Here is a 12,795-nt window from a genome sequence, read left to right on the forward strand (position 1 = left end):
AAAAAAGATATTATTAAAATTTGCACTAAGGAAATCACACACTTCAGAAGATATATGGGAAAGATCCTATTAGGTCACTCCTAAAGCTGACAGACATACATATAGGGAAATAAGTATTCCCCAGCTTGTGAAACAGACCCGGGTTAACCTTCATCCATCCGTTTGGGTACTCAGTCATGTGTGTCATGGAACAAGACCTCCTATTGTGTTACTTTTTAACACATTCACCAGGTGCATATTCTGTGCCTATGTAATTATGAGTACTGGTAATTCAGCTACACTCATCAGCAGGATATAGATGAATGCCTTATACATTATCAGAAAAATATCATTGAACTCCCTTCTTTAACCAGATAGTCTTTTGTGAGATTGAAGGCAATAGCTTGTGGCTTTCTTCCCCCCTGCCATTTTTTGAGGCTTCAGCTGGTCTGTTCCCTACACAGAACCATAGATCTGCAGTTGCTGTCTTGAGCACAGACACTTGGCATTCCATCTAAGTCAGTTACATGGATAAAGATTATCAGTGAAAGCAAAGGAAGCAAAATGAAGTTCAGAACTTTTCCAATGATAATAAAAAGGAAGAAGTATCTCAACCTCTGCTTGAAATACAACTTGCCAATCAGAAAAGAAATGAAAAGGAACAAACATTAGAATGAAGCAAATAGAGCTGAATAAGATACATTGTTTAAGAAACAGAACCAGGGGGTGGAGTTTGATTTAGTACTTACTCCAGGCATAGAAGCAATCATCTGTTTATGCAAGATTGTCGACTCAGCTAGCTTTGTTCCTGCATCTGCACAAACAAACTAAGAAGAAATTAAAGACAAGTTATTTTTAAATTATTTTTGGAGGAACCTGAAGACACTAATAAGTTATTAATTACCTTATTAAAATCAGATCTCTTCTTGCTTTTATTCATGGTAATTTGCCTTTGGAGCTCTCTTTCTTTATAAACAACCTAGTTAACTCATCATTATAAATGAACTAATTTTAATTAAAAAAAAATCTGACTTCAATGTGCTTACTTAACACATATATGCTGTGCAGAAGCAATCTGAAGGATATTATGTAATAAATCAGACTTTCTTTATGAGCAAAAATACGTATCTTTGCTATTGCTTGTATATCAAATGGTCTTCATTCATTATAGAGTAAAACATGACAGAGGATGATGAAGGCAGCATGCCATGTCCTTCACTGATACTACAACATTTTCACTGAAGTTCTATACAAACAATTTTGAAGTATTTGTATTTGAAATACTGGTATTGTGTAGTATAACTTCTGCATAATACAGGTCATAATACTACAGAAATACAAGCTTTTCCTGACAGAAGGTCAGTATCATTCTTTGCTAGTAAAATACGTCTATTTGTTTTTCTTATTTTCCTTGCCTTTTTCTTTTTTCCTTATTTCCAGATCCCTTGACCCAAAATCTCTGATGTCCACATCATGAATATGTTAGACCTACTAATACAGTTACTAAATCATTATAAGCTTCAATAGTGCATCAGACATGCTGCAGACGATTTGCTTGTTCCTGAAACTTGTCCTGATACTCTTATCTTTACTTGAGAAATTTCTGCCCATAGTGATGCAAAGTAACTTTCTGAGAAAGAGCAGACAAGAAGGAACGGTAAAACGAAGGTCTAAGTCTTAATTAATACATGAAAATTAATACAATGGTACCTTCACTGAGACAGACACTGATTACACAGTTTGTTTTACAGTTGTCCAATGCATGTGTGTGTTAGCAGTCCTCTCATTGACTGACTGCTGCTCTTGAAAATATTTCTAAATATCCTTTAGAGAACTAAAATCTACCTTCAAACTTCCACAAGCTTTACTGTTTAATGACAGATTCAATCTCAACTCAGACTGCCTACCAAGACTTGAAAACTACTCAACCTGTGCCTTGACAAAGTGTCTCCTCTTTGAGATAAATATCAGAAAGACATACATGAGTTTAGATTAATAATCTAATTAGGTATCGTCAAGTATAGGCTTGGCTCCAATTGACTCTCTTCTGGTTAGAATTTATTTTACACCAGAATAAGCCAAATTGAAACAAAACAGGAATCTAACCCATTTCAGTTGAGAGATGGCCTGGTCCTCTTTTGTACTGCAGCTCTAATTACATGGGAAGTAGAAGAAAGCCATAGAGTTATGGGCTCTATCAATCCAGTGGACAGCTGAGTCTTAACTCAAAAAACAACCATGACTCTCTACTTCTTTAAAAAGAAGGACCATCAATGGACTGAGGCAAATAGATGACAGATTTTCTCCTAATGCACCCTTTCTCAGGAAGAACGCTTATGATACTGGGTCTGCTGGACAATAGATGTTGTTTTCCTGTGTGATGGATCTCTCAGTTACCGTTCTCTTGTACTACATTAGCTGCAAAAAAGGACCATAATTTTCTGAAGAATCTGGATGAGTTTATTTAGTATCCACCAGTAAGTTCAGTGCACTGCTACAGACATTGTACAGCACTCACTATGTAAGTCAACAAAAACCCTTGCCAAAGAGAAATGTCATTTATTTCAGACAACACTTTCTTTTAAGGCAATAATACGAAGCAGCAGCAGAGCAACCTTTACTGGTCTCCTATAAGCTTTCTACATCTTTTTCACAAAGGAGTTTGGGTTAAATAACAGATATTAATTTGTAGGTGAAAAACAGCTGACAAATCCTACTCCTTTTCTAATTAACAATTACACCTTGTTTAGCTTATCTCTCTCATCATCAAACTGCCAGTTCCAAGTATCCTTCATAAAGTTGCAATACAGTCAAAAAAGAATGAAGAAACCAAACTCAAAATTAAAAATTTCCTACATTTCCAGTCTAATTCACAGTCATTCATGTTGTCTTCCTCTGCAAATACCACAATACATTAAGACGTCACTGGCAACAGATTAAAAATTCTAGCCATACGTAAAAAACAAAAGGAAAAATATCCCCCTAATGCAAAAAGATGAGAAATGGGCAAATAATTGCCATGCCTCTTACTAGTATTTTCTGCTGAGATACAGCTCCAAAATAACATCTAAATGGGAATGTCTGCTAACTGTAGTGAATTATCTAGATACCATAAACTGTAATTATACCTCCATTCATAAACAGTTTTTAAACATCATCTTATAAAATCTTTTATCTTATTAAATATGTTACTTTAATTCCTCCTATTCAGTAATTTATGAATCTGATCTGCACAGAAACATAAAGTGGAACCACTAGATATACCACTGCTTTACAGTGGCTGAAAGTCCAGCCCAGAATAGGAGTCACCTAAACAAAACAGATGAGATACGCTGAACCTTCGAGCCTGAAGGAATAAGCAAATCCTAATGAGACACTAATATAATCTGAAGTCAGTGGAAATCCTGAAGATGTGCGCTGGTGAAAAATGAGTGGGAGAAAAGTACTGGGAAACAAAATGTTGGGTGAAGAAGCAGTTCCTATGGAAACCCATGAACAGCAGCATGTATATCATGACTTTCATTTGCCAGGACAAATCAAGGAGACAGACTTTCTGTGCCCTTTATCATCCAAGTCACCTATGCAAAGATTGGGGTGATCTAGTTAAAATTCTCATTCTTCATAAAGTGGTTAAAATTCGCTCTCATATTAGCACTGATGTCAACAGTGACACTGATCGCACCATGTAACCTGGATGAATGTGGGTGTCAAATGTACATTCCTAGGAACTCCTTTGTTAATCAGCCCACGACTAATCTATCATTAAAGTGCTCCTACCTCCTTTGTTATCCTGAACATTTTTACTGCATCTCTGTTCTCTGTGCGCTGTCTATATAGAATCTTGTACACAGGCCAACATGTCCAGGCGGATGTAATTGTCTTGCAAGTTAAAACCACTTTTGTTTGGTGCTATGTTAACTCTGCTATAGCTTTATGGATTCCTGTTAAATTAACAGCCAGTGTACGCACACTGTCTTTGATGCATACCTCCAAGTTTGCGTACAGGTTTGTACAGGTTTGCAGACCTGTAAGAGGAACTGTCACTATTAAACTTCAAGGCAATCTGAAAAATGAAGATTTGCTTCTGAAATGGCTCACTGTGGGTGCAGAGGCAGAACATAGTGGGGTGAGCAGGATGAAGGCTTTGTACGGAAGATGGGTTCAATGGAAGAACAGGCACCACCTTTAACTTCCCAGTCTTCCTTTGCTTGCCCCATCACTAGTGTCCCCTGACATTCTGTTGCTCTGTATTGATGAGGTGTGTAAAATGCAATAGGGCAGCTATGTGCACAAGAAGTAATAACATAATTCTCTTTTCTTAAGGAGAAAAATTGATAAGAAAGAACTTGGGGGATATTTTTCAAGCACAAAATGATGCTGACAAACTGTTAGCTGAAAGGGAGAGACAGAACAAGGCCGGATTGGGCAAAGCTTTGAGCAGCCTGGTCTAATTGAAGGTGTCTCTGCCCATGGCAGGGGGGTTGGAACTAGATGATCTTTAAGGTCCCTTCCAACCCAAAACATTCTGTAATTCCGTGATTCAAAACCATACAATTTGAATTAACATTGTAGCAGCTTTGTGTGGTAGAGGTAAACCATTCCCTTCATTCTATTCATGATACCAGAAAAAAATAAAATAATCAGATACATATGCGGTTTTTATTACTAGGTTTCTTATATTACAATGGTGCTTAAGATGGGCTTAGTGGTTACTATGGTATTTAAATTCAAGAGGCTTTTGAATGATTCAGACCACACACTACTGAGGGCTGCCAATGTGCACAGTCAATGGGAGATGTACTCATCATGCCTCCAGTCAGCACCATGGCAGATGGTTTGAATACAGCCCCTATTCTTTACCACTGACTGTATAAAACCAGAAGCTGGCTGCTTTGGATAGCAGGAAATATGAATCACTTCAGCCTCTGAAAAAGAGACATCATAAAAGGCATTCAATCCACATTAGATACTGTTGTGTAAGGTACAAATATATCTCAACGTGAATACAGCATATGGGAACAGTGCTAGGAGGAAAACCCAGGCAATTATCGTTTCATCTTTATCCCATAAAGATAATGTAAGAAAGAGTTTTGCTTACTGTGTCTATCAGGCAATTGACTCAATGTGAAGCACAAGTGTTTACCACTTAAATCCCACTACCAAAACTGACGTGGTGTGTTTGTATTTTCAAATGAGGAATTCAGAATTGACTAGACTATGGGATTGTCACCCTTTAGGGTAGCCATAGGACTGAACAATACAGTGGAGCAATGCAGAAAAATTGGTTAATTCTGTAACACAGAATATGTCAGTTCAAGTTAGTTAACACTGATGCACATAGTATCAAGCTGCATCACTGCACCCCTAGGACAGAAAGAGGTTGGTGGTTATTAAGTTATTTGACAGTCATGGATGGGACTGAAAAAAAGAAGTCTGGGCATTAAAAAGAAAAAAATAAAAAAACCAGGCAAATTACTGCTTTTTAGATTAAAATGGATCTAACAAAATCATAATTTACCACCAGAAGAAAATAATCCAAGTGTTATTCTTCCCTGTCCCAACTTCTTCCACTAATACTGATGGCATAATAAATATTTTCAGAGTTATCCTAATTGCTATATAATTTCACTTGTCAGTATTATTTCTCTGTCAAGAGGCAACCACTCACTTACTATGAGTAAACCATGAGTACTCAAAAGAAAATGAGCCCACAGTAAGCTATATGAAGCTTTGACCCCATAATGGGAGGGGAAAGAGTAAATGAAGCTGTGGTGCTGGGAGCATTATGAATATTCAACATAACTAACATATTCCTTGAACCTTATGGAGTTCCCTTATGCTGGTCCCCTACCCTTTAAAGTTACTAAATGCATATAATGGTTAGCTCATCATGAACAAGGAGAACAGACTACTTATGAACAAAATTGATGGACTTCAGTAAATCGTTTTTATGGAACAGATGCCAAACAGTGCCACACTTGGCATTTTGGAGGCAGAAAGCTTTTTCACGGGTTTGTATCTTACTTCCTCAGATTCTCCTATGAAAAAGCTATCTTAACTCCTACCTTCATTACATAGAATCAAAGGTATAGAAATATTGTCTATGTATTCTTTGCTGGAAAACTCCATTTTAAAAGAGAATGGCCGTCAGGGATTGAAGACAGCTTACTCCCTGCCTGAAAAGGCAGAAATTGAGTTTTGTCCCATGATAAACTAGCACCCACTCCCACACAGACTGCTCACTTGTTTTGGGGTAATGATATGAAGACAAGGAAGCAGCTGCCTCACTGGTATAGCTGCTGCCTTATAGAATCATAGAATAGTTCGTGTTGGAAAGGACCTTAAGATCATCTAGTTCCAACCCCCCTGCCATGGGCAGGGACACCTCACACTAAACCATATCACCCAAGGCTTCATCCAACCTGGTCTTGAAAACTGCCAGGGATGGAGCATTCACAACCTCCCTGGGCAACCCATTCCAGTACCTCACCACCCTCACAGGAAAGAATTTCTTCCTTATATCCAATCTAAACCTCTGCTGCTTAAGTTTCAACCCATTACCCCTTGTCCTATCACTACAGTCCCTAACGAATAGTCCCTCACCAGCATCCCTGTAGGCCCCCTTCAGATACTGGAAGGCTGCTATGAGGTCTCCATGCAGCCTTCTCTTCTCCAGGCTGAACAGCCCCAACTCAGCCTGTCAATGGACTTAATAATCCTTATGGGTCCCAACTTAAGATACATTCTGTGATCCTCAAAACATCAGCAACAATGCACAGCCAGGTCAGTATTGCCCTGGGAAATGTAGATTCCAAATTTAGTTTCTGTCCTGGTTTTAGATAGGCTTAAGTTAATTTTCCTCCCAGTAGCTGGTACAGAGCTGTGTTTTGGCTTTAGTCTGAGAATTAGTCTGAGAATAATGTTGACACACTGTTGTTTTAGTTGTTGCTAAGTAGCACTTACCCTGATCAAGGACTTTTCAGTCTTTCATTGTCTGCAGTGAGAAGGGGCACAAGAAGCAAAGAGGGAGCACAGCCAGGGTGCTGACCTGGACTAGCCAAAGGGATGTTCCATATCACAGATCATCATACTTGGTATATAAACTGGGGGGAGTTAGCCAGAAGGATGGTGGGGAGGGGCCAGAGTTTATTCCTTCCTCCTTTTCTGTCTTTATTTCCTATTATTATTATCATTATTGTTGCTGCATTCTTATATTTTACTTTTATTTCTATTATTAAGTTGTTCTTGACCCACGGGCTTTTATGTTTTTTTCCCAGTTTTCCTCCCCATTCCGCTGGGGAGTGGAGGGGAGCGAGCAAGCAACTGTGTAGTACTTAGTTGCTGGCTGGGCTTAAACCAGGACAACTTCATAAATTCTAGTGTTTCCATGTCTAAATGTATGCACCTATGGTTAAAAATATAACTGGATTTTGATTCAAAACATCCTTGCTTCCCTGACATTGCTGATATTTCCTGTAACCGTGGTGGACTTGCTCCTCAACACCCACCCCACTGCCCCCCCTCCCCCGAATTTGGGCCAAGACAGGATCAGTATGAGAATTACATGTAAATCTTCTGTACCTGCACCAACAGCAGCAGATTCATGTCTGGTAATGGTGACTTCAACTTGAGTGCCTGCAATAACTCCAGTATGACACTGCGTGTCAAGTAGAATTTATCCCTTTCCTACAAGAGAAAAACACAGAATTATGAATGTCCTGAAATTCACTGACACCCACCAGTAAACTATAAAGATAGTTTTTATCTAAGTTTGAGAACAAAAAAGTTACAAAAGTGTACTGGTTTCTCCTACCTTACAAAAAAGCACACATCGTTCATCATTTATGTAATTCTACAGACTTGACTGAACAGACATCAATCAGGGTGATTTTCCTTTGATGTACCAGGCACTATATCCAAGATTTTAATATTTCACATGTGAAAAATAGATTTTTATAAAGCAGTTATAAAGCCTAGGCATGCAGCATAGCTTTCACTAAATAAAAAGCAAAAGAGGAAAGCAGTAAGGATTGACACAAGAACAAAACTAGCAATAGTACTTAGCATTACTCTTTCATGAAACCTGCCAGAAATGGTTTATATTTTACTGTACTTTTTTTCTGTTGTCATTCCCCTTAAAATAAGAGTGCCTGCACTAAGGCAGCTTGGCCATCTATTTTCATTTATTAGACTAGTAGTACTTTTCCACTTACACAAAAAAAATCCCTCTTAGCTACAGCTACTACAACAGAAACATTTTAAAGCATAGGGGAAAATCAGTCAGTGGAGATTAGAACTTATATGGACACTTACGTGTCCACTGACCTCTTGGACACATGTCAACTTTTAGCACCCACAGTACTTGGCAAAGAGTCACACACTGTTGAAGAACCACTTCCCTTCATTTGTTTTGACACTAGTTCCTATAAACTTGATACATCCTTGTTCTTTTACTGGAAAGGTATGAAATTATCCATCCCTCTCTGAGTCACTTGTGACCTTACAGACCCCTCACACTCTTACTAGTTTTTGTTTTTTTCAGATTGAAGAGCCATGAATTAGTTGCTCTGTATATGGAACTTCTCCCACTGTTTGATCATTCTTGTTACCATTATCTGAACTTTCTCCAATTCTACTATATTCTGATTGGGAATGGGGAACCAGAATGGTGCACAATACCCAAGGTCCAAACAGAACTGGTTACTTGCTAGAATTCATCAGCAAGACTGATCCTTACCACCATCATACATCTTCACCGTCCTCAGACATGTACATAATGCAGTGCCATGCCCAAACATCTGACTATTACATCCCCCAAAACAATGCACAGAAGTTCTACCAGTAACCCAGTGCAGTCCCCTACACATACTGGAAAAGAAGAGAGGCAAAATACTTTCAAGAGCATGCAGCTATTTTATAGACTAACACCTGTGTTACATCAGATAGGAAGAACAGGCTTCAGGAATCCCAGCTTTCCCTGGCTCTAAGAATAATATGACCCTGAACTAACTCTTTCTCAAAGAAGTCTCCTAGTCTAAATTCTTAATGTTTGTTAAACACATGCAGTGCCAAGAGATGAAGCAAATTCAAGCAAAATGTTTAATTTTGACATCTGACCTCTTGCTTCCTGCACTGTGAATCAAGAGCAATGACACTGAAGTCAATAGCCCAGAGTACCCTTCCTACTGAAGTCTACTTATTCCTATCATTCTGCTGGATATACATATGTATAAACATAGTTTAAACACAAATATGTATAAACATTCTTTAAGAACTTTATACTCTGCCACAGAGCTATCCATGCAAATAACACCCAGGGGAGCCACATGTGTAAACCTGGTAACAAAGAGTCAGGAATACAACTCCTTCAGCCTCTGTTCAGCCAAATTAATCCTCTCAAATGTCTATGCATTCCTAAGAAAAAATGCCTTGCAACCTTCAAACTGTGACTTGCCAGAGGACTATGTGTAGAATATGAAACTACTCAAGTTTTTTTTCTGGCAGTATCTCAGGGCCCAAACTCGGTAATAAGAATAATAAATCTAGTTCTTTAATGGAGTGGTATGCTATGCTCCAAGGAAGCCAGTGTAAAGCAAATTCTTTATTTATCTCTGTTACTACTAGAGTAATTACAAATACCAAAGATCACCCATTTCAAAAAATACAATAGCAAAATCATGTCATGTCCAATTCAGCGATGTTCTGCATTTACGTACTAAGGATAGCAGAATACTAGCAAATGGCTAAGTTTAGGTTCAAGCTTCTACAGCTGCAAGAGATCAGGAAGCCCAAACCGGTCCATTTAGGAACTTAAGATGCTTGAAAAGAAAACTAAAGCTAAGATTACAATCCACAGAAGAGATGCCTCAACTTCCAAAGGCATTGAAAAATCGAATTGCTGACCTGGAACAGACACTCAGACAGGGAAATATCAGATTGACTTGAGTCTTCTGGCTCCAAGACAACAGAAACTGAGATATTCCTGCTGCAGGGTATTAGGAGAATGTTGAATATAAAAAAAAAGATTTGGAATGGTTGTACAGCACTGACCTCTACAGAGTACACGTCAGAGTAACTTGCCTTCAAAAACATAAGAAATCTCCACAGCTTAGATGAAAGTTGTTCTTTGGTTCCAGCCAGAACATTCAAAGTTGCAAAACAAGTAATTAAATTTGAATAGTTTCAATGTTCATAAATTATGTTCCTTCTGGAATTCATTTTTATGTGGTACTCTATCACAAACAACGCTCTTATTTGGCTACAGTGATTTCCACTGTAGAGAAACAGACATCACAACTGATATGCGTTTTTTTCTAACAGCAGTCATTCATTTAATAGTTCTAATGTGAAACCACAGTTAGCTTTCAGAAATAAGATAACATGGTATGGAATTCCACTAAATCAAGCATTTTGTGGCTATAAATTGCAGGAGACCATTCACTTATGATTCCACTTCTGGATTACCAGGTTGCATTAAACTAAATCAAGAAAGAAATTTTACCAAGCGCTATAACCCAAGTTTCCTGCATACAATTAAGTACTCAATAGAACATTAAACCAGGAGGCGTGCAAGAAACACATGGGAGTTTTTAATACCATAATTTTAATAAAATTCTTATTAAATAACTAAAACTGCAAAGCATGAGAGGAGTGAAACACCTCCTGTATTTCACAATTTGCTTTAGCCAGCATACAGGAAACAGCCTTGTCAGACCACAAATGCAAGAGGAATGTCTTTGCTTCAGTTTTATATGGGGCTTTTTTTGTTTCAATGAAAAAAAGCCAGCCAAACCAAACACTGTTGGCCTTCAAGTTAACATTTTTCTCAGTTTACCTTGCTCAAACCCTTAAACATAGATCTAAGTCAAATTACTTCCAAAAGCCAGTCTCTTCTGTATTCATGACTTTTTTCTTTTATAAACTCTTCTCTTTCAAACTAGACAAAAAACCTACTGTTTGCTTACTGTAATTAAACATACTGTTAGCTTCTATTTAACACTTCAAACCATTACAACTAGTAGAAGTTTTTCTTATTTTCTTGTGAGTGTCACTGCTTTTAGAATTTCTTTTTCATGTTTTGTCCAGTGATATTTTAAGTCTTATTAAGACTGAAGCAACACATGTTCAGTTGCACATTATCAATATAGAAATTCTCATAGCTATTTTTGAGAGAATGATTCCTGAGGATTAATTGCTGTTTTGACAAACATATTGAAGATGGAAAACTATGCAGTTAGTAGCTGAAGCAACATTATTGCTTAGTACCTCAACAGTCTACATAATGGAGCATATAGAGCTCCATAGAGAGTAAAAGATTTGATTAGTTTTTCTGGATTTTGTTGTTGTTCAGCTTCTCACTGAAAGATGCAAAATTGAACTTGAATAATAGCTATTATTTGTATAATATACAAGTACCTTTCATCCAGGAATCCTAAAAACTTTTTAAAGGTGCACACATACTGTTCTATTTTCTACACATCTTAGAGTCATACACGCCAAAGTAAGATACTTAATACAGAATGTAATAGGATCCAAGCTGGGAAGTTTCTAACTTTGAGTCTCCCATTTTACTTAGCTATGTTTTGCCTCCCCTCACAGCTGTGCTCTCAAATGGCACTACCAAGAATAAGTTTTATTGCACAAGGTATGCGGCTAAACTTGTGGACTAGGAATGATATAATTGTAAAGATATGTTAAGTCATGCATGAATACCAGTTATCATCTCTATAAGAGGAAAAAAAAAAAATCTCCAAGTCATGAAATCACACCAAGATATTTTTCTGAGCAATGTTTTAAGCAGGTTCCCTTTACCTGTGTTTACACTGTGAGTGTGAAACTTGATATTGTTAAAAGGCACTGAATCATGATCACTGCTTGATTAGCTAAGCTACAATAAAACTGTTGATATGTCTGAAACTTAATTTAATCTTCACAAAACTGATATGTCTGAAACTTGATACTGATTTAAGCTTCACTTACAAATATGCTACTTGAGGGAAGTAGGTGTTTGTCTATCCTATTTTCAGTTGTTCCTAAAGGAAGATAAGAGTCTCACTGTTACCTTAGTGAAGGCCCGGTAGCACAGCCCACACAGTTCCACCAGGTAGGCCAGAGTGAAGACAGCATTCTGAATTATAAAGCTTAGTAATTTTGAAAAAGGCTCCAGGAGACTCTGCAATGACATGATTTAGAAAAATCAATAACTGGTTGCTCAGGAAAGAAAAAGCATTCCAACTCTGAAATGCCTGAATGGAACAGCATTAGGTTTAGCTCAGAGGCTATCTTGCTGGGATTTATACTGTTTTGGTCAAATGACCATTCTTTCTAGCATTTGCCTTCATGCTTGTGTGAGAAATTAGAAGTAAAAAGGCAGAAAATAGTTTCACCTCTCACAGAGTCTTATGAGATATAAGACATTCTGTAGTGTTTATGCATGAAATCCTCACTGACCTCAGTGGAATTGTACTGCAGAACTTCTAAGGAACATCAAATCTTTAAGAAGATACACATTCACACCCACAGGAATGTTATGTGACCTGCACTTTACTGTAACCTAGATTCTAAAGCTCTAATTGCTCTCCAAGGAGTATCAGACTTCACAATTTTATGCTTATATATAACATTTTCCTAGCTAGGGGATAAGAACACATTCATAGAACAACACAGGCTGGATACATCTGAGGTAAGTTTTGTCTTCTTAGAACTTACCCTGGTGGCACTAGTGGTAGGTATCTTTAACAAGCAAATCATGATTCTTAAACTAGAATCTAAAGAACACTGTAAACATATTTAAAGGTAGGAAAGAAAGAAAAAAAA

At 37.6% G+C, this 12,795-nt stretch overlaps 1 protein-coding gene across 1 annotated transcript in view; it reads right to left on the reverse strand.

Moving 5' to 3' along the window:
- The window catches only part of UNC79 (unc-79 homolog, NALCN channel complex subunit), a 111,886-nt gene that overhangs the window by 18,289 nt on the left and 80,802 nt on the right, over positions 1 to 12,795 (reverse strand). The window contains exons 41-44 of the mRNA XM_031049359.2: positions 12,688 to 12,756; positions 12,041 to 12,151; positions 7,561 to 7,665; positions 729 to 806 (exon numbers count right to left, since the gene is read on the reverse strand). Coding sequence (XP_030905219.1) covers positions 729 to 806; positions 7,561 to 7,665; positions 12,041 to 12,151; positions 12,688 to 12,756 — 363 coding nt within the window. The remainder of the gene's footprint in view (positions 1 to 728; positions 807 to 7,560; positions 7,666 to 12,040; positions 12,152 to 12,687; positions 12,757 to 12,795) is intronic.

The sequence above is a fragment of the Melopsittacus undulatus genome, chromosome 4, assembly GCF_012275295.1.
Source record: "Melopsittacus undulatus isolate bMelUnd1 chromosome 4, bMelUnd1.mat.Z, whole genome shotgun sequence".
Lineage (NCBI taxonomy): Eukaryota > Metazoa > Chordata > Aves > Psittaciformes > Psittaculidae > Melopsittacus > Melopsittacus undulatus.